Source organism: Colobus angolensis, unplaced genomic scaffold, assembly GCF_000951035.1.
Source record: "Colobus angolensis palliatus isolate OR3802 unplaced genomic scaffold, Cang.pa_1.0 Scaffold143, whole genome shotgun sequence".
NCBI classification, from domain to species: domain Eukaryota; kingdom Metazoa; phylum Chordata; class Mammalia; order Primates; family Cercopithecidae; genus Colobus; species Colobus angolensis.
This window is the reverse complement of record NW_012114522.1, coordinates 2,271,973-2,294,306: the sequence shown is the minus strand read 5'-3', so window position 1 is coordinate 2,294,306 and position 22,334 is coordinate 2,271,973. Positions and strand designations below refer to the sequence as shown.

The window sequence follows — 22,334 nt, the reverse complement described above, 5'->3', positions numbered from 1 at the left end:
AGAATCTGTCTACATAGGTCAGCTCCCAGGGTCAGAGAAGGGTTGGAAAGAGACAGCATGGACCTGGAAGGCAAACACAAGCTGCCCAAATCGGCAGCCTTCCCTGTGCCACCCCAGGTCAGCTTGAGCCCCAGTATTTCACACTCTTCCATATTCCTGTGCTTCTCTTTCTCAACACTGATCACAATGGGCACCTGTTAGTCTGTTTTCACACTGCTACAAAGAACTACCTGAAACTGATTATGAAGAAAGGTTTAATTGATTCAAAGTTCTGCATGGGTGGGGAGGCCTCAGGAAACTTACAGTCACAGTGGGAGGCGAAGGGGAAGCAGGCGTCATCTTCACAAGGCATCAGGAGAGAGAGAGCACAAGTCGGGAAATGCAAAATACTTGTAAACCATCAGATCTCATGAGAACTCACTCATTATCACACAACAATGGCATGGGGGAAACTGCCCCCGTGATCCAATCACCTCCCACCAGGTTCCTCCCTCCACATGTGGGGATTACAATTTGAGATGAGATTTGGGTGAGAACACAGGGCCAAACCATGTCGGGTAACTATATATTTGTGCAATCATTTGATTATTGCCTACACCCAATACATACACTTGGGGTAAGCTCCTTGAGGGCAGGGAAGGTGTCTGGTCTTTTTCACCATTTTAATCTAAAGTGCCTGCCTGGCTGAAAATATTAGTTGGATGGACAGATCGAGGATGGATGGGTGAGGAGGGATGGACAGATGAAAGAATGGATGAATAGATGTATGGATGATGGGTGGATGGATGGATGGATGGATAAATGGATGGATGGGGATGGATGGATGAATGGATAAATTAATGGATGGGGATAGATAGATGGATAGATGATAGATGGGTGGGTGGGTAGATGATGGATAGATAAATGGATGATGGATGGATGGATGGATGGGTGGATGGGAATGGATGGATGGATGGATGATGAATGGGTGGATAGATGAATGGGTGGATGGATGGATGGTGGGTGGATGGATGGATGTATTGATGATGGATGGTGGGTGGATGGATGGATGGATGATGGAAGGATGGATGAGTGGATGGATGGATGGATGGGTGGATGGGGATGAATGGATGGAAAGGTGGGTGGGTGTATGGATGGGGATGGATGAATGGGTGGACAGATGGATGGGTGGAAAGATAGATGGGTGGATAGATAGTTGATGGATGGATGTATGGATGGATGATGGATGGATGGATGGGTGGATGGTGGACAGATGGGTGATAGATGGATGGGTAGACAGATGGGTGGACAGATAGGTGGGTGGGTGGATGGATAGATGATGGATGGATGGGTGGGTGGATGGTGGACAGATGGGTGATGGATGGATGGGTAGACAGACGGGTGGACAGATAGATGGGTGGGTGGATGGATAGATGATGGATGGATGGATGGATGGTGGATGGATGGGTGGATGGTGGACAGATGGGTGATGGATGGATGGCAGACTGTTGGTTAGATGAATGAATGATAATTTTCTACCAGCAGGGACTCCCCAGGTCAGGGACCTCCAAATGGAGATTCCTGGCTATCCTTTGCCATGGCTGTCAACAGGACCTGGCCTCCTTGCCAAGGTCTGGTCTTCCCTGACTGGTGTCCTTGCATTTCTCAGCCTTCTGGGCTGCCTCTTTGCTCCTGGCACCTTCCTTGGTGATAGCTTGTGCTTCTGGGTATTAATAGTACTACTTAGCCTTCCATGTAATTAGACTAAAGTGCAATCACAGAGACTTATTTTCCTGCAGAAATTGACTGCATTGCAATTGCTCTTTAATTTATGGTGCCCTGAAAAATTAATGGAGCTGAAATCTCAGTTATTTGCTTTGGTTCTTTTCTGTGACGATAAGGAAAGAAAAGGGGAAGAAAAAGGCTTAGTTGCAGTTGTAAAAGGAATGAGGAATTTGAGTAAATTAATAACAATGACAACAGGGCTTTAGTTTTTGAGGGGCTTTGCGGTTTTTCAAAGCTCTAATTCCCAAGAAGTAGGGTGGTGTGGTGGAACAACACCAGCCTTGACTCCAACAAATCTGGTTTGTTAGGCAGGTATCTGCAGCAATCATACTGAGTAACACACAGCCCCAAGCCTCAATGGCTTATAGAAACAAGCATTATTTCTTCTTCCTGGTGCTCTGTGGGTTGCCCGGTGGCTCTGCTGGGCTTTGCTGGGATTGGCTATATGAGGCTCCTGGTTACTGGTAGAGTTCATGTCCCCCTAGGACTCTTATGCTGAGAGCAGGCTATTCTCATGATGGGGGGCAGAGGCTCCAGGGGTTGCAGAGCAAACTACACGAGCAGCTTTAGCGTAACAGCTTTGACCTGGAAAACATCACATCTGCTCACACAGCATCGGCCAAAGCAAGTCACATGCCAAGCTCGGAGTCAGTCGAGTGGACACAATTGCTCCATTCCAAGGGTTGCAGATTTGTGCAAAGCCAAAGGCTTGCCTCCCTTTCCTTCCCTATCTCTTCTTTCCCAGATGCCAGCCCTGCCTCCAGAAAACACCTATCCACCTACCCTCAGAGTGCCCTGTTCCATGACTTTACGATGCTTCCCTTATCCTCATTATAATTTGGGTCACTCTGAGGCTACTTTACTTGGAGCCTGGACAGCCTTCCTGGGTGACAGCATAGTATGCATTTCTTCCAAGGCTCAGCCAACTGCAGTAGGTCCTTGGGATTGGTAGGACGTGAGAGCCCAGCAGTCCCTTCCCATGCCAGCTTCCTGGGGGCTGCTGACATGAAACTGACCAGCCTGTTTCCTCTGTGCTTGGTCCTCAGACCTGCTTGCCGAAGCAGAACCCTGGGCAGTTACTTCTAAAAGCATAAACTCACTTTTATATTTTCTTGAATTTTATTCCCCATCAAGCACTTCTGCTTCCCAGCACTGTGAGAAATTGATCTGAGCCCAGGATTGCCTTTCAGAAACTTAGTAAGGCAGAGAAGACACCTTTGGGTAGGCAATCAGGGAAGACTTCCTGGAGGAGGAATGTTCAAACAGGGTCTTAAAGAATGGATCAGAATGTATCTTTATTTTTTAATACATCTTCAGAGCAATAAAGATGATCACCTATGACAAGAAAAAGAAAAACCCTCACAGTCCCCCAGCCTTAAGTAAAGCAGTGTTTGCATTGATCCATATTAAAGAAATAGTAGAAAGTGCTGGCAGTGGGTGTGAGGAGAGCCCTAATATGGAGTGAACAGAGGTGCAGTCTTCGCATTGGCTGCTGTGAATCTCAGCAGGTTCATGAGCTGCCCAGCAGAGCTACAAGCTTCGACACCACGTTGATGGCTCACTCTGACCTCAGACTTCAGAACAGGGAGGAGATTGGGCATCTCTTGAGTAACAGAACAATTCTCTCAGCAATGAGAAGCCCTCACTCAGCATATGTTCATTTTGCTCTAAGAATTTTCATCTGCTGGGGTTCAGGGCAGGAACAATACTCCCCTCTGGATATGTAAGCAGAAAAGGGATTTAACAGGAGGATCAGTGCTTTCTAAATTGTTGGGAGATAAGGAGGGGGTTTTAGACTGGATCCCCCTCCCCAGGATGCCTCCTGAAAGCCTGTGGTGTAGACCCACCAGGAAGCTTCTACCTCTGCCTGTCAGGAAGGTGGGGACCAGAACCTCCCAGACTTATCAAGCTCAAAAACATGTGATTGGTGCAGCTGATGTTGCCATTGCTACAGCCTGCACCTGGTAACTTCCACAAAGCCAGTGACTGGACACCAGAATGTGGAGTCCAGCTGCTGCCTTCACCACCACCACCTCTCCACCCTCCAGAGCTGGAGGGTGGACATAGCAGCATGTCCTTTGACCTTGCTGGCAGCAGACATGACCCAGTGGGGGGTAGGAAAAAGCCTCTGCCTCACATTCATCTTCCAAACCTAGCACGAGTGCACCCACCTGACCCAGAAATCTAGCTGCAAGGGAGTCCATGCAATGCTGGGCTGTGACTTTCAGGCCTCTGCAGTGCAACAAGGCACCCTGGAGTGAGGGATGAAAGCATGTTGCTGGGTGAGGTGGCTCACGCCTGTAATCCCAGCACTTTGGGAGGCCAAGGCGGGAGGATCACAAGGTCAGGAGATCGAGACCACGGTGAAACCCCGTCTCTACTAAAAATACAAAAAATTAGCCGGGCGCAGTGGCGGACGCCTGTAGTCCCAGCTACTCAGGAGGCTGAGGCAGGAGAATGGCGTAAACCCGGGAGGCGGAGCTTACAGTGAGCTGAGATCCGGCCACCGTACTCCAGCCCGGGCAACAGAGTGAGACTCTGTCTCAAAAAAAAAAAAAAAAAGAAAGCATATTGAGTGCCACCAATCACATCCAACTCCCACTAACAGTCCAGGGCAGACTCAAAGCACCTCCAGAAACCATGGGAGACACTGGCACACTCTTCTGTGTGCCCTTCCTGGGCCCTCAAGCTGCTCCTTTCCCTCCCTCCTGTCCTGCTTCACTCTGACTTTTTATCTTTTTATCTTTATATGAGAGTAGGAGGCGTGTCCTCGCTTACCACCTCCACTGCTTTCTGAGGTGTCAAGGGATGAAATTCACCCTTCCACAGGATGTACCCATGCAGGTTTCAGCTGCGGTGACTGGGCTGTCCCGGATGTGTTTTTTCTTGTTTATTTGCTGGTGTTTGTCTTTTCTTAAGCAGAAATGTTCTATTTCTGCAGCAATTGATGGTGGATAGTAAAAGCGCCTCCCAGGAGAGTGAGTTTGAAAGGCTTCATAAAGCTCCGAGGCAGGTGTCATAAACGCAAGCGCATGAGGCAATGATGACAATGATAATGCCATCCATTAATGTGGAGGCTTTATTGCCTTGCTCACAGGAATCCATGGTAATGACTCACTTTTTATGCATGTATTGACTGTGGGTATGAGCAGTGCCTTCCCGATTTGCAGATGGGTAAATTGAGCCATGAGATAGAAGGGTGCCTGGCCTGAGTCACTCAGATGACACAGAGAAGAGGCTGGAGGTGACCAGCCATCCTTCTTGAAGGCAGGGGTGACTCCTCAGCCCCTGGTACAGTCCTGTGAGCTCAAGTCTGTGAGATGGGAATTGCTGACATAAGGGAGTGCTGTGTTACCTTGAGTAACTTACCTAACCTCTCTGAGCTTCAGTTAGTTCATTTGTCAAAAGGGAAAATTGCCATCTTATGGGTGTGTTTGTGAATGTGTACATGCATGTGTGTGTGTACGTGTGTGTATGTATTCACATGTGTGTGTGTGTATGAGTGTGAAGTGAGGCGGCATTCAACGAGCACAGCTCAGTACCTGGCTCCATGAAAGGCCACAGCTGCTTCCAGCCTCTCTCACTGAGGCCCAGACAGAAAAAGAAGTACAACCAATGGCTGGAGCTGCAGGTATTTATTGAACACATACTGCATGCAGGCACTGCTCCACAAGCTTAGTAAAGACTCCTTGCCCTCATGAAGCTTATGTTCTAGGGGATGAACACTTTCTTTAAAAAGTCCTTTCTGAATAGGCAAGGTGATGGCTTCTTACCACAGCTGTGTGCCAGTGAAGCTCCATTTACAAACCCAGGCGACAGCCCGTGGTTTGCTGACACCTGCTCCAGGGTGTATGGCTCACCATCTCTGTGTACCACTGTCTCTGGCTGCCTTCCTGCTCCCAAGGCCGTGGTGAGTGGTTGCTACAGAGACCACACGGCCCCCGTGGCTGAAAATATTTACTACCTGGCCCTTTACAGAGCGCATTTACCAGCCCCTGCCCTAGAGTCAAACGTGATCTTTCAGTCAGCAAATGGGCCTTGCGCACCCGGCAGCCGTGGATTCTGGGCTACCACTGGGGCCTCGGGTGAGCGAGGCAGGTGTGTGCCCACGAGCTGTGAGCAGCTTAGCAGAGGAGCAGGAGATAAACGCCCAGGACACAAGGAAGTCAGCAAACAGCTATGCAGGCATGAGCTCCCCACAGTGCACACGGGGCCGGCAGGCTGGGGACAGCACCCCCAAGATGCAGGCAGCTGAGCTGGAGCTGGAACTGGACTGGGAGGACTTCAGGGGTGGGGGTGAAAGGTGTGCCTCCATACGGCTGGATTGTGTCTCCCAAAATTCCTGTGTTCAAGTTCTAACCCCTGGTACGAAAGAATGTGGCCATATTCGGAGATAGGACCCTTAAGTAAACATTAGACTATTAGGGTGGGCTCCAATCCGTTTGACTGGTGTCCTTATAAGAAGAGATCAGGACACAGACAGCCGGGAGTGGTGTCGCACACCGATACTCCCAGGCAGGAAGACCGATTGAGCCCAGGAGTTTCAGGGCTGCAGAGAGACACAGTTGCACCACTGCATTCCAGCCTGGGTGACGGAGCAAGGCTCTGTTTCAAAAACTCAAAAACGACACCAAAAAAAAAAAGACAGGCAGAGGGAAGACCACATAAAGACGAGGGAGAAGGTGGCGTTTGCAAGCCGAGGAGGGAGAAACCAACCCTGCCGATACCTTGATCTTGGACTTCTGGCCTCAGAACGGTGTGCGAGTCTGTTTCTGTGGTTTAAGCCGCACCCTCTGGGGTATGTGGTTATGGAAGCCCGCGTCGGCTAATACAGTATCCCGTGTGAAGAGAACATCCTGGACAAAAGCCCAGGGCAGGAGGCACACGTGTGTTTCGGGATCGGGGTGCATCCTGTTGGGGGAGTGTGACTTATGCTACACCAGAGGGGGTTTGCTGGAAACAGGACCCAGGGCAATCACTCAGGGCCTCGGCTGTCAGGCCGGGTGACCCAGACTCTTACCTGCAGAGATGTGGAGCTGGGAATGAGGCTGCCCTGAAAAACAGGAGGTAGTCAGGCGATGAGAGGGAAGTAAGGATGTTCCAGGCAGAGGGCATGGTTTACACAAAGGCCTGGAGGCGAGAGAGCGAAAAAGCAGATTTAGATCACAGTGCATAGTTCAATAGAGCCAAAGCCCGGGTGGGCGGAAGCTGGGTAAGGGGCCCCCAGTCCAAATGGCTGGGCTTGGGCAACCGTGGGAGCGGGGTTAGCCAGGCTTTAGATGGGCTGAGCAAGACAGGCTCTCAACCTCTTTCTCTAAGACAATTTAGTAATCGTGGGTGCTTTCTCCAAGCGGGTGGCGGCAAAGGAGGGTGGCCTAACAAAGGGAACTCCCAGGCTTGTTGAAGAGAGAGATGATTTCACTCATGGTACCCGGAACGCAAAATATTGCCGGACAACCACACAGACAGCCGCCTTTCTCATCGCTCGCGGTCAGGGTCACGGGCGCAGCCTTCATCCCTGAAGATGCCGTGGAGGCACCTTTGCCGGGACAGTTCCATGATGCAGGGCCCTGTCTGCCTTTCTCCAGCTGTGGGGAAGAGGGAGGGAGGGGACATTTGCTGCAATTGTACTTGCGACAATGGTGGGGTCTGTAGTTTTCAAGGTGAGCTCAGGAATTCATCCGCTGTTGGTAAAAGAATAAAGGCTGTGTGAGGAAGATTCAGTTCTGATGTGGACGAGGAGGGCGGGGGGGTCGCCAGCCGCCTAGGGTTTGCTACGTTTCACACCTGCAGTCTCCTGGCCGTGGTTCCTTGGGCAACATCCTGGCCAGTCTTGCAGTGGGCTCAGCCCTCGGCTGGTTCTTCTGATCTGCTCATCCGCGGAGACCCTGCCGTGGGCAGCCCTGCACGAGCACTCCGGGTGTGTTCATCTCGGCTCTGAGGCGTGAACGGTGGCAAAGCCTTGCTGCCACAGGACCAGCTAATTGGCAGCTTGAGCATTTGAGCTTCACTGTGATTGCTTGCGTAGTGTCTCATCGCCGAAGTTTCCGAGATGGGAGACTGGGGGAGGCAGGAGCAGCCGAGGTGGGGTGGGGAAGTGGGGTGGCCTGAGATGGGATGTGGTGCCAGCCCCTGAGGGCTCTGCTTACGGTGGGGCAGGTGGGGTGGTGGGCACCTCTGGGATTATGGTTGGAGGACCTGGTGGATGGTGGGAAGGAGGGAGGACATTTATTGAGACCAAAGAGGAGGAGGAGGAAGACATGGAGGCTGGGGGAGCAGGGCTGGTTGAGACAGGGGCCAGCTCCCGCTGGGCCCTGCTAAGCTGGGGGTGGTGCAGGGAGGAAGTGACGTGGAGAGGGTGTCAAGGAATCAGGGGTCATCAGGGCAGAAATGGGGCCTGAGTCACTTCCTGGCAGGAGAGGATCCTGGAAGGGGGATGTGTGGCATGAGCCTCAAAGTGAGCCTGATGCCGCCCCCAGGCAGCAGCGACCTCGGAACTGAGACCCGGCCTTCCTCTGCCTGGGAGTATTTGTAGAGGGCCTCCTAGGTTTCAGGAGCTGGGACAACCGCTGGGAACAAAACAGACCAGCCCCTGCCCTTGCGGGGCCTCCTTTCTAGATGAAGATGGGGGCGCAGAGCAGGTGATGAGGGATGCGTTAGAAACTGCTGGGTCTACTGAGGGCAGGCGGGGAGTGAGGGGGCTGCCAAGGGGCTTGGCTTCTGCATGGTGGGAGAGCCCAGAATATGAGCTTGGGCCTGCCATGGTGGAGGAAGAGAGGCTAGAAACCAGGGACAGGCACCAGGGCAGCCCTGGGGAGCGATGGGAGTGGACTAGGAGACACAGGATGTCGTGGATCTGAGGAGCTGGAGGCCAGAGAACCAGGGTTCTGAGCATAGCATGAGGGGACAAGCCCGGGGATCCCTCCCCAAGCCCCAGCTGGCGCTGGCACTGGCACCAGGACATGAGGGTGCAGTGGACAAAGACACTGCAGCCCCGTCCTCTCTGGCACCCGGGCCCTAGGCACAGACTCTGACTGCACAGACAGAGCTCTAACCCTGGCTTTGCAATAGAAGGAGCAGGGGCTCTGAGCCAGTGGCCTTAGCAATGCCTGATCCAGAGGGTGACTTTAAACTGCGTCTTGACCACTGGCTGGGGATGAGGAAAGGCATTCCAGGCAGAGGGCACAGCAGGTGCAGATGCTCAGAGGACCCTGGGCACACATTAGCGCCACAAGTGTGAGTGAGCCCCGAGCCGAGTGTGCCTGGGGTGGGGGCATGCAGGGAGTGAGCAGGATGGCAGCCAGAGGGAGGTCCGACGGCCTCGGGAGAGCTGTGTAATCACGTGAGGGCGTGGGCTTTTGTGGAGGCCACGCCTCTCCTGGAAGGTCTGCATGGAGAGTGGCGGGACCAGGTGTACTCTGCAGCTGCAGGACCAAGAGCTGGGAGCAGGGCTCCATGGAGACAGTGTGGCCCAGCTGGACCATGGCCCTGGGTGGAGAGGGGTGCAGCGTACAGCTGGTGCAGGGTACACAACTGCGTCTGAAGCATGGTGACTTGTTAAACATGGCAGCAGGAAGGTGAGGACAGGAACCCAGAGAGGAAAAGGCCCTGGGCACTGGGCTTGGAGGCTGGGTCAGGAGCAGAGGGTGATTAGGCCCAGGTGGGCTTCCGGGAAGAGGGGGCACACCTGCCTGTGCTGAGAGACAGGGCTGCACAGGGTTGGGCTTGATGACCTATTTCCCTTCTGAGATTCTGCACATCCCTCTTTGATGAACAGCAGTGGTGGCAGCGGTGTCTGCAGCAGCAGTGACATCCATGATGTCATTTGTTCCTCATAACATAGCATCCATGACAAGGACACGTGGGAACAGAAAAGGAGCACACGGCACAGAAGTCAGTCGTGCCGGCCCTTGGGGCCAGCAGATGTGGCCTCTGATCCTGGCCGCTATCAGTGTGAATGTTGTGCCCGTTATGCAGATGGAGAATCTGGGTGGAGTGGTTGACTTGAGCCTTCCTTCCTTCCTGGGCCAGTGATGGACATTGCTGTGCTCAAATGATTCATTCTAGACAGACCCTGATCACAGAAGGAATGAAGAGAAGTGCGTTCAAACCACAGATAATTCAAGTGCAGGTCTGACGGGGGGTGACCCTGGACGAATCACTCAATTGCTGCGAGCCTCCATCTTCCGTCTGCACAAGGTATTTTTAGAAGCATCTACTTCCTAGCGATGTTGTGGGGGCGCCTTGAGAGGCAAAGGGCCTGGCGGGTGCTCACACGTGGAGCGGATCCTGCTATTACGGGTGTTATCAGGCAGTGATCACGACAGAACGTGCTGTGTGCGTGGCAAGTGCAACCGCTTTGCCGCGTGCCTGGATGATCCCACAACATCCCTCAAAGGAGGAGGCCGATTCCCGTTTTAAGAAGTGGTGAAACTGAGGCTCGGAACAGCATTGGAACGCACGCAAGGTCTCCCGCTGTGTACAGTGGGTGCTAGTGGAGCCAGGCCTGCTGGAGCCCAAGAACCCTAGACTCACAGACTCTCCCCTTTGAAACGCTACAGCTGGGGCATCATTTTATAGATGGGGAAACTGAGGCAAGGAACTGACTCAGCGGCCATGACACGGAGGCAGATGCCAGCTCCGCAGACCCGGATCCCCGCTTCCCTGTCCAGCCCTCTCTCCCCTCCCAGCCCAGCCCAGCCCAGCCCGGCTCTTCCATCAGCCACACCTGTGCGGAGGCCAGTGACCTCTCCTGGCCCACACCTGAATCTGCAACAAAACACAGTGAGCTCTGAGCTTTGCTTCAATAACAAGGATTTCAGCGTAGGATGCTACTGGGGTGCAAAGGATCCCCTAAACCCCACGTGGTCCATCCCCCCCGATAAATGCAGTGTGGGCTGTATTGCACCAATACGGCCCCTACCCACAGAGGGGCAGCTGGCAAAAACATAACGCAAATCAAAGATGAACTGGGGACACCAGTTATAGAATCGCTGGCCCAGCCCCAATGTCTGTGTTCACTCATCACCTGGGAGTTAGGGATGAAACGTATTGAAATGCAAATGAACACTGAGCTGGAGTCGGAGGAGAGGCAAGGGAAAAGGAACAGAGTCTCCCGTTGTCCAGGACGGGGAAAGGCAAATGCATGTTGTGGATGGACTGCGTGTCAGACACGGGCTAGACTCTTCCAAAGCGCGTGATCCAGTTGAATCATCCCGACCTTCTGAGTGAGGATGAGGATTGTCAGCCAGTTTAGGCCTGCCCAGGTAGCTGGTTCCAGGTGAGGATGGGAGCCCAGGCTTCCTGGCATTGCTGTTAGGAGATTGTCCTGGCCACTCTGGAGAGAGAAGAGGAGGTCAGACTGGCTCCAGGACGCCCCTCTGCCATCCCATTCATCTCCTCCAGAGTGAGCAGAGGCATTTCCCAGTTGCTGTGCCAGGCCCCTGTTGACTCCAGCAGGGATGGCACTGTGCCCAAGAGGCCACAGAAGAGACCCAGAAACAGCAAATGAGACACAGGGTTGATTGGAGGAAGTTACATGCAGGGACAGTCTGGTGGCAGTGGACTGGACAGGAGAGCTGCTCCCATTTGTAAGAAGCCTGCAGTTTATGTAGCTTTTTCCCTCCGCACCCTCCCCTAGCAACCTCCACCCAGCCCAGAACAGAGGAACTCGACCCCCGCAGGGCCTGCATTCCAAGGGATGGGCCGGGGCCTGTTCCTCATGGGTAAGGGCTGAGTCTTGGGGTTGGCCACTCCCGGATTCCTTAGCTGGGAACTCGGAAGGCACATTCTTCTTAGGCCATGGGATCACTCTCAGGGCATGCTTTGGTGACGGCTGTCACGTGCCCCTGCTGTACACCAGGGAGGGAAGCTCTTGCCGCCTGCTTAAAACCCTTCTCTAACTCCCCAGCCCTAAGGGATGAAGTCAGAGCTCTGTCCCCTCCCCCAGCATCAGCCCAGCCTGCTGGTGACACTGGCCTTGGCACCATGGGGGGCCGGCACCCTGAAGCCAGCCCCACTGTGTGCTCAGCGCCTCCAGCTGCAGGGCCTGTGTTCAGTTGTTCCCTCCTCCTGGAATGGCCTGTGCCTTCCTCTGGCTGCCGAAACCCCCACAACCCTCAGATGCTGGCCTGATGCCAGACAGTGAGTCAGTGGGGAAAGAAACCAGGGGCCCATCCAGAACTTCCACCGGGGGAATTGAACACAGGAGGCACTGGAAGGGCTGGAGCAGCACGCAAGGAAGGCAGGTCCACCAGGAGTGGCTGCACACACAGCAGCTGCCACCCCAGGCTGCAGGGCCCAAGGGCCCGGGTGGCCCCAGCACAGTCACAGCTCCTGACCCCTGGGCCCCTGCCTGTCCTGCTGGACCCGTCCCAGCTCTCCTGTGTCAGATGACACATAGGACCCTGCCTGCTCTTGGCCTCTGGAGTCCAAGATGGCGCCCATCATGGTCATGGGCAGCTACACACCCATCACCACCGCCTCGGAGAGCACCCCTGCTCGCTGAGCTCCAGTGGAGGGAGAAAAGGAAGATCCTTTCCCACCCATCTCAAGGTTCATGGCTGAGGCCTCCATTGTAAAACACAGGAGCCAGACAGAAGCACAACAAATTCATGTAATTTACGTCTCCTGTGACATGGGAGTGTTCGAAATGAAGACCCAAAGAGACAGGACGTTCGTGCTTTATGCTTAGGTTTGATGGACAGGGGCTGGTCCTGGAGAAGTGCAATGGGAGGGAAAGGGGTGTGATCAGATGAGGGGCAGCGGGGAAGGGAGTGGGGCTTAGCAAAGCTGTGTGTCCAGTGTCTTCTCAGCCTCCTGGTGCGGCATTCCTTCCCTGGGCCTCGAGCAGGACACCTGTCACATGAGGGTCTTCCGGGAGAGGGTGGGAGGAGGTCGGGGGATGCCCTTCCTCGGTTTAGGGGCTGTTTCAGGGAAGAAAGGGGAGGGAACGGAGAATAGGCTTCCTGCTTCTGCTGTTTTCTCAGTTTCCAAGATGCCACATTTAGGGTAGCATTTCCAGCACCCATAGCCAGTTTCTCCTATGGAGAATGGAGCTATGAAGTCCCACCCCCGGCATGGTGGGGCTTGGTGTGGCCAAGAGGAGCGCCCTGGTGGAGATGCCCTCGCCACCTCACACGCCGCTGTGCCGGAGAGCTGGCTTCCCTCCTGCCAGAGCAGATCTCGGCTCCCTCCAGGACTGTCTCTTCCATGAAGGAGGAGGAGGCCCTTTCCCAAGGGCCATCATGGAAAGGGGAGAAGCTCTGGGCCTTGCCCGTGGCCCTGGCAAATTTACCTGGCATTTCCAAACCTCATAGCTTGATCAAGGTCCTGTCTCCACCTGAGATCCCCAGGCCAGAGCCCTGGCTGTGAACCCGAGGACCAGCTGGCCCCTTCCCTTCTCCCCAGGCCTGGGGCACTGACCCGAGGACCCCCTGGCTCCATTCACTCCTCCCAGGCCTGGGACACTGACCCAAGGACGCCCCTGTCCCTGCTCACTCCTCCCAGGTCTAGGAGTAGGCTCCCTGAGTATCCCTGGCCCTGTCCACTCCTCCCAGGTCTAGGGCACAGACCTGAGTACCCCTGGTCCCATTCACTCCTCCCAGGTTCCAGGGCACAGATCCAAGGACCTTCTCACCCTCTTTGCTCTGCTCACCCTCAGAGGACCTGTCGAGCTGCCTGCACAGGCCTCTCTCAAGCCCTGTCCTCCTCTCCATCCTCCCGCCGCCCCCAGCTGGGCCCAGGCCTGGCCTCCTCAGGGCTCCCTGCCTCCACCCACGGCCTGGGGTGCGGGCTCTCTGAAACACTGTCTGACCACGGAGCCCCTGAGCGCCTCATCTTATCCAGTCTTGGCCGGTGGTTTTGGGCAGGGCTAGCTGTGGCGTTTGCGGGGTGCAGTGCAAAGTGAAAAATGTTGACCATCAGGTAAAGCGCTCTTCCTTTCTTCTGTGCTCTGTCTCTGGGCCTGTCACCATATTCTTTATGAGCCATTTAACATTGTGCTCTCCGGCTCACAGGCACACCCTCCCAGGCCCCCAGGGCTGGCCTCAAGACAGTGCTCAGGGCGCCCACCCCTGCCCCTTCCTGGGCCCAGGCCTGGCCCTGGCACTCACCAGGGACAAGGACCGTGGTGGTCACTGTGTGGAGATAGGACCATGGGCACAGGCAGCTGAGAACCCATCCCGAGGCACAGGGCTGGAGAGGAAGCCCAGGCCATCAGCTGTACACATGCTCTCTTGCCCCCTCAGCCTTCACTTCCAAACCTCCAGTTAAAGACACAATTATTAAGAAGTTCAAGTTGGCGGCTGCAGAGAATTAAGCCCCAGGAGTGGGGCCCTTCTGAGCAAGGTCCCTGGGCTGTGGCACTGGTTACACGCTGTGAGGGCGGCCCTGGTGTCAGGCCCCAGCCCACCTGCACCTGCACTGACCCCTGCAGCAGATGCCACACCCCTGCCAGGGCCACTGCTGTGTCCAGTTCTGCCGTCCGTTCACTGCTCCAGCCCTGGGGGCACATGGCTCCTTCCTCCCAAACGCCCTTCCTTGCATCCTCACACAGGATTATAAAGTCCCTCCCAGCTTCGAGGCTCAGACGCACCTCCTCTGTGAGATCCCTCTGGATTTCATCCTGGAGAGCCTCATCTCCCGGCTCCTGCCAGCTGGACTGGGGACAGGAATGGTTCCTCCTGGAGGCAGTGGGGTTTGGTCTGCACCCCAACATGAGCACAGTGCCTCTGCGTGTCTGCTGGACAAGGCTGACTTCTCCTGGGGGATCCACTGTGTCAGGGACATCTCCGTCTCTCAGAAGCAGCTTATTCCTGATGTCCTGACCAAGTTTTTGTTTCTCCTTTTTCTGCCCTAAAGCTCTACGTGTCATCTGACTTGGGGAAAAAGTGGACACTTCTGCAAGAGCGAGTGACCAAAGACCACGTGTTCTGGTGAGAGCACTGCCCCACCCCGAACCCGTGGGGCCCACCGCTCTGGTGAGAGCACTGCCCCACCCCGAACCCGTGGGGCCCACCGCTCTGGTGAGAGCACTGCCCCACCCCGAACCCGTGGGGCCCACCGCTCTGGTGAGAGCACTGCCCCACCCCGAACCCGTGGGGCTCACCGCTCTGGTGAGAGCACTGCCCCACCCCGAACCTGTGGGGCTCGCAGCTCTGGTGAGAGCACTTCCCTACCCCGAACCCATGGGGTCCGTGGCTCCGGTGAGAGCACTTACCCCGAACCCGTGGGGCCCGCAGCTCCGGTGAGACCACTGCCCCACCCCAAAACTGTGGGGCCTGCAGCTCCGGTGAGAGCACTTCCCCCAAATCCTTAGGAGCCCCACAGGGGCCCGCAGCTCCCTTTCCTCCTCTGGACCCTCCCCAGCCCGGGACTGGGTCCCCACCGTCCACTGCCTCTGTCAGCCCCATACCCTCCTCCTCCCAGGGGACCCCCCTAGTCGTTCTTCCTGCTCTGCAGTGGGTAGTATCAGAAATGGTAGAGTCCAGGGGTTGGTGTCCCTCAGGCCACGTTTTTACTCACAAACCAGCTATGTGGCCCTGTGCCACTGCTGTTCCCTCCCCAAGCCTCACAGCCTCCCCAGTGGAGAGAGGTGCTGACGTACACATGTTCCCGGCCCACCGCTCTATGCTCCCCACCCAACCCCAGGCCCCAACTCAGCCCCTGACTAACAGACCCCATGGGTGCTGACCCGGCCTGCCTCGGCCCTGCTCTCCTGTTTATCCACGCCTGGGCTCCCCTCCCATTGCTCAACCTGTCACCCTTCCTGGCCCCGGCTGGGTGCCAATGAGCAGGATAAGTTTGGGGTCGTACCCCAGACAAGCCCCCACCCCAGGGAGCCAGACCAGAGAAAGAAGACTCCCATCCCAGGCACAGGGCCACTGGGGCCTCTGAGTTCAGACGGTGGGTACTGGCCTCTCGAGTGCATCCTCAGGGGAGCCTCTCAGTGTGCCACCTGGGCAGCACCCCAGCCTCACTGCACGGGGGGCTTTCCTTGAGAAATGTCTGTGGAATGTGTCCATGAGGGCTGCGGAAGAGGAGGGCTTGCCCGAGGTCACAGGCGGCAGCGAGGGGCCAGGAGCCAGTGCTCAGAGCTCAAGCTTGCGCCTCTCCTGCTGGGGCCACGGCCCGTCCTTCTGGTCACACTGCCTTTCCAGACGCACACTGCTCCTTCATGTGCTGATTCCACGGCATCCCTCTTTCTTGTGCGTGTACACACACACACACACACAGTGCTAGCCTTTCTCTTATCCCACGTGTGGAACAGACCCCTGCACAGGCTCCTGCACAGGCCACAGCCCGATCTCTTCAACAGAAAAACACATGGAAAGGGCTTCCTACCCGTTCTGAGGGCACAGGGCTGGAGAGGGAACCTGGGCTATCAGCCCTATATATGCTCTCTTGCCCCCTCAGCCTTCCCTTCGAAAGCTCCAATTAAAGACAAAATTATTAAGAAGTTCAAGTTGCTGGCTGCAGAGTGGGCAAGGGCCGTTTGTAATGTCATGCAGACCGTGGCAGGAGACTGGCGTCCTGGCCACCCCACAGGCTGAAGGAAGGCTTTTTCCTCTGGAAGTGCCGACTGCTGTTGTACACACCGTTGGCTCATGGGGAGAGGCGACGGCCGTCTGTCTGCGGGCTCCCCACAGGAGGGCCCGGTTCTTCCCCTGGAAACCAGAGCACCGCCATCCATCACTGGCCTTGTCATTGCTGTCAACCGTCAGGAGCCAGAGCTGCCCTGCGGTGGGACGCCTGGGCCTAAGCACTCACAGAGGTGGGGAGCAGAGCCAGGACGTGGGACATCGGAGCCAGGTCGCTCTAGGGAATTGGCAGAGCTCTGTTCACTCCCAGGCCAGGCCGGGTTCATGGGCAGCTCTCCAGCCAGAGAAAGTAACCGACCCACAGCGCCCGGAGGGAAACTGGCGATAATTCAAACATGTTATTATCTCAGGCAAATCAAATTGTTTCCTCCCCCAAGTTTCCCTGCTGTTATTCGAGGGAATCACAGCAGACACTGGCCACTACGGCCCCGGGATCTCTCCTGGAGCGTGGTGACAGCGGTGGGGATGCCCCCTCCCCTTGTAAGCGGTGAATAATGCTGTTTGGGACAGCATTTCCAAGGAGCTCTTTGTCCTTGAACTGACAGCGGGAACTGCCAAAGCCCTGTGTCCTGTCTGAGCTGCCTCATTAACGTTTTGCGAGACTATACAGCAAGCTCATTAGAGGGGCCTGCAAGCGGGAGGGAGCAGCTCCAGGTGCCCTGATACCTGCTGCCTTCTGAGTAGGGCCTCGGGCGCCTGCTCCCCGCCACCCAACCCGCCCTCAGTCTCTCCACACCCCAGAACAGAATCATAACAGCAGCTGCCCCGCAGCCACCCTGCTTTGAATACTGAGTGTCCCCTGGGCAGTGCATGGAGGCTCCAAATGCACTGTTCCATGGCATCCCCACGGCAGCCCGTGAGGGTCCCCCTCACATCACAGGGAAGAACTGAGGCTCGGGCATGTATCTAGGTCTCATGTCACAGCGGGGAAGTGAGGCTCGGATAGGCTCGGGCCCACATTCTAGGTCCTGCTGCCCCCAAGCTGCAGCCCTGAGCCTCGGTCCACCTCTGGCTGTGGCCTGTGGCCCTTATCCACTCTACTGGGTGGTCTGACCACCTGGGCTTCACCGGGTGTTCCTGCATCTGCCTCCTTGCTGAGCCCCACACTCCCCCAGGGAAAGCCTCAGCTTCCCTCTCCGTTAGCTCCAGGGCCTGGTGCAGGGCACGGGGTGGCAGGGCCTCTGTCCATAGAAGGAAGAGGTGGAGGTCTCCCCACTACAGCCGTGGTTATCACACCTTTCAGGGCTTAACAGAACTATTTGCACTGGAGCTGCCCTCAGCACAAATGGGGTGAAAGTCAGTTCCCACCTCCCCCAAAACACTCACTCTCTGAGGACTGCCTGCCCCAGGCCATCTCACAGGCCTGCCATTTCTAAGCAGTGGAGACCTTGACAAGCAAGAAGGCCTGTGTGTCAGGCTTGCCATTTCCTGCGGGGAGTGGGGCTCTATCTGAGATGTTATAAGTGCAGAGTCTAAGAGAGTCTTCAAAACCCATGACTGAAGGGCCTAGAGCAGGGACCAGGCCTCAGGCCACCTGTACACCAGTGTCTAGCCCACGGCCTTTGCCAGTACACTGAGAAATGGCTGTGGGAAGTGCTCAGAGCAAAGACTAAAGGAACAAACATGGTAAATGAATGAATTTATAGGGTGAGTGACTGAGGAAATGAATGAGTAAATGACTGAGTCATTTACTCATTACGTAAATGAGTCATTTACATAAAAGTGATGAGTTAGTGAGGTAATGAATGAATGAGTGAATGAGTAACAACTGAGTGAGTAAATGAATGAGTAAATAACTGAGTGTGAGTGAGGGAATGAATGAGTGACTGAGTGAGTGATGAGTTAGTGAAGTAATAAATGAGTGAGTGAATAAATGAGTAGGTGAGAGAATGAATGAATGAGTGAATGAGTAAATAAACGAGTAAATAGCTGAGTGTGTGACTGAGAGAATGAAAGAGTGAATGAATGAGTGAGCGAGTGACTGAATGAGTGAGTGAATGAATGAGTGAGTGAATGAGTGGGTGGGTGCATGAGTGAGTCACTGAATGAGTGAGTAAGTGAATGAGTGACTGAGTGAGTGAGTAATTAGTGAATGAGTGACTGAGTGAGTCTGTGATTCAGTGAATGAGTGAGTGGCCGAGTGAGTAAGTGTGTGACTGGGTGAGTGAATGAGTGACTGGGTGAGTGAGTCTGTAACTGAGTGAGTGACTGAATGAATGAGTGAGTGACTCAGTGAGTGACTGAGTGAGTGGGTGAGTGAATGAGTGATTGAGTGGGTGAGTGAATGAGTGAGTGAATGAGTGAGTGGGTGAGTGAGTGCGTCTGTGACTGAGTAGTTAAACGAATGAGTGAGTCTGTGACTGAGTAAGTGAATGTAACTGAGTGAATGAGTGAGTCTGTGATTGAGTGAGTGAATGAGTGAGTGAGTGACTGAGTGAGTCTGTGATTGAGTGACTGAGTGACTGACTGAGTGAATGAGTGAGTGGGTGAGTGAGTGAATGAGTGAGTGGGTGAGTGAATGAGTCTATGACTGAGTGAGTGAATGAGTGAGTCTGATTGAGCAAATGAGTGACTGAGTGACTGAATGAGTGAATGAGTGAGTGAATGAGTGAGTGGGTGAGTGAGTGGGTGAGTGAGTCTGACTGAGTGATTAAATGAATGAGTGAGTCTGTGACTGAGTAAGTGAATGAGTGAGTGAATGAGTGAGTGAGTGAGTGGGTGAGTGAGTGAGTCTGTGACTGAGTGGTTAATGAATGAGTCTGTGACTGAGTAAGTGAATGAGTGACTGAGTGAGTGAGTGAGTGAATGAGTGAGTGAGTGAGTGAATGAGTGAGTGAGTGAGTGAATGAGTGAGTGGGTGACTGAGCGAGTCTGTGATTGAGTGACTGAGTGAGTGACTGAGTGAATGAGTGAGGAGGTGAGTGAGTGAGTCTATGATTGGGTGAGTGAATGACTGAATGAGTGAGCGGGTGAGTGAGTGAGTCTGTGATTGGGTGAGTGGGTGAGTGAATGAGTGAGGGCAGAGGGAGCCTGTGCCCGCAGGTGTCATTGCCCTGCTTCACAGATGATGGATGATGAGGCTAAAATTCCATATTGCTGGTGGAGGGTCTGCTGCTGAAGGGAACAATGCCTGTCTGTATTCAGGAAAGAGCAATGTCAGGCCTGAGACCTCCTTTCCAAGGAGGTTACAAACGGTCTATTCACAAAAGCCGAAATCAACACTCCACCTTGAAAGGGAGAGCTCTTTACCTAGGGTCAGAATGATTGATGCTGGTGCCCCTGTGTTTGAAATCTCAAGAGACTACGGGGGAGTCCTAGCTGGCTCCCGCCACATGGCACATCTGTGGGGTCCGTACCATTCAAACCAATTTATGGATGTCCCCTGTCCACCTGGGGCCACTTGGGTGGACCTGGTCCCTGAAGAAGGTGAGGCAAATGGGGATCCTGGTACCAGGCAGGTTGGGAGGAAGTTTAGGAAGCAAATGGGGCCAAGTCTGGGTGGGAAACTGTCAGTGATGGGGAGAGGCCACAGGGGGACTGGGCGTTCTGCCTGAGACATCTCCACGACTTGCAAGTCGGTTATGGGGGTGCTCCTGCCCCCAGCACTGAGTGGCCACTGACACCAAGTGACTTCCTCGTCTTGAGACTCAGTTTGCTCTTGGGCAAAGGGTCCATGAGAGGGACTGGTGTGGTAAATGGATAAGCGACTTTAACAGTCATGTTAGTTGGGATGTGTGTGACAACAAATCCGCCAAATCCAGGAGATCCCAGGGAGTCTTGCTTCGCAGAAGGCTAAAGCAGGTGGAAGTTTTTAGTGTGAAGAAAGTGGCAGGTAGATGACAGTTCAGTGGGCACGTGGAGATGGTGAAATCTGGGAGATGATGGGATGTGATGCTTGGTTTGAGAAACCCTGGACCAGATCCTCACTAAGGTTTCTTTCATTAAAAAAAAAAAAAAAAAATCTGCACTCCCCTCCTGGGAGCCAGGCATATGCTGGATGTGACATCAAAATTGGACCCCATCCCTGCCTTCCCTGGGGGACCAGCCTGTGGAGCTGTGACCGTGGGACATGTCTTCTGTCCCTTCTCAGGCCTCATTCCAGGTGCTTCATAGGCTTGGCCCCTCACAGAACCCCTGTGAGCCAGGTGGTGAATGGATGGCTGGATGTCCCTCAAAGGCGAGGCTTTCAGACTTGCCAACCCTGAGCAGCAGCCTTTGCCCTGTCATTGCTGGCTCTTCAGCACTGAGAGGACAAGTACTGTATACATTCAAGGCAGAATTGCTGCCAGAGTAATTACTGGAAAAGCCAGGGGAGAGTGTCCAAGAGGGCAAGTGAGGTTTTCCACCTCCAGGCAGCCCCATGCAGGTGGACAGTCTGTGACAGCACAGGGGAGAGCCTTGGACAAAGGGGCCAGGGCAGGTGTAGACTCCAGCTGAGACTCTGCACTGAGGGTGGGGCAACTGCACTCCTTCTCCCCACCACTATCCCTTCACTGCATTATTTCATGCACGATGCTGTGTAAAGCCAGGAAGCAACCTGTGTGATGAAAAGATGTTGCTTTGGGAGTGGCAGCACCTGGGTAGTGGATCTTGCTCTGCTAGGTGTATGAGCTTTGATCTGTTTTCACCTGTCTGGGACTTAGTTTCCTCATCTGTAAAATGGGTATCACCAAACCATTTGGGATCATTCAAGGTAAGTGAGATAAGGCAACTGCAGCACCTAGGACATTCCCTGTACCTGAGCACCTGCCACTAAATAGAGCTATTAAATGAGTTCAAGTGACATGCTGTGTGCAGCACAGACTCAGGACCTGGCTTTTGCCTCTAAAGACGGAAGCTTTCTCCCTCCCCTCCCACCCAGTTAAAGACTTCACCCAGCAGGGCAGTGAAATGGGGAGAGGAGTCGGGCAGGGATGGGGTATGGGTGGACTGAGGGTGGAGTAGGAGAACCACAGCCCCAGCCTGAGTGTCCTGACCCAGGAGTTCACAGGACAACTGCAGTGTCTCCTTTATCTCTGTCCCCAGGGCCTGCAGCGGGCCTTGTACACAGTAGGTTTGTCCCACCGGGCTCTTAGAGATGTCTATGGAACTCAGCCACTTGGCAAAACTCCCGCATTTCCATCACGGCTTCTCTGAAGCTGGGACCACCCCCACAGGAGGCAGAGTCCCATAACAGATGGGACATCTGGACTCGTGGCATTAGGAGAAGGCCTTAGTTGTGAGCAGGGCAGTGTGTGGGGTCTGAGGAGAGCATGCATTTTGGGATCAAGCAGACCTGGGCAGGAGCCTGGGCCTGCCCTGGTCTGAGCCACGTTGCCTCAGGCAAGTCAGAGGCCTATCCTGGCCCTGGTGGGGTCACCTATGAATGCAGATGAAGGCACCTGCCTCACAACGCATGGTCCAGGCCCGTGTGTGGGGACAGCCTGGTGCAAACTGTCAAGTGACGGGGTAGGGAGTGCGTTCCTCTCGCTGGAGCCTTTGCCCTCTCATGAAAGGATTCAGGCCAGTCCCTGGAGGCAGCACTAGGGGAGAGCCGATGGCTGAGAGAGGAATCTTCCCAAGGGCACACTTGACCAGGTCATGGGAAGCAGGAGACGGAGCAACAGCTCAGGTGAGCCTGGCTTGAATCCCAGGTCAGCCCTTACCACTGTATGGCTCTGGGAGAGTCATTTTGCTTCTCTGAGCCACAATTTCCATATTTCTAAAATTAGGATAGGATGGGAGTCCCAGGCCTACCTGCCTCCTGCAGTCATTTTAGATGATCAACATAAAACAAAACAAACAAAAACGAAAAAGCGATGTGAAAGTCTCTTATGAAGGAGAAGGTCTTTTACAGGCACTTCCATGACAGGAAGAAACCCAACCCCCTCAGCTCATGCAAGGAAGACACAGAGGCTCCACGCATCCCAGGAGCAGGTGGAGTCCCGGGGAGGTGCTGCCCTCCAGACCCAAAGAGCAAGTGTGGCTTCA

The 22,334-nt window shown here is 54.6% G+C and overlaps 1 protein-coding gene across 1 annotated transcript in view; it reads left to right on the top strand.

The window, feature by feature from the left end:
* SORCS2 (sortilin-related VPS10 domain containing receptor 2) overlaps positions 1-22,334 on the top strand; it is a gene marked incomplete at its 5' end in the record, with an annotated part of 563,000 nt that overhangs the window by 461,099 nt on the left and 79,567 nt on the right. Inside the window, one exon of the mRNA XM_011935447.1 lies at positions 14,626-14,699. Within this exon, the coding sequence (XP_011790837.1) occupies positions 14,626-14,699 (74 nt within the window). The remainder of the gene's footprint in view (positions 1-14,625; positions 14,700-22,334) is intronic.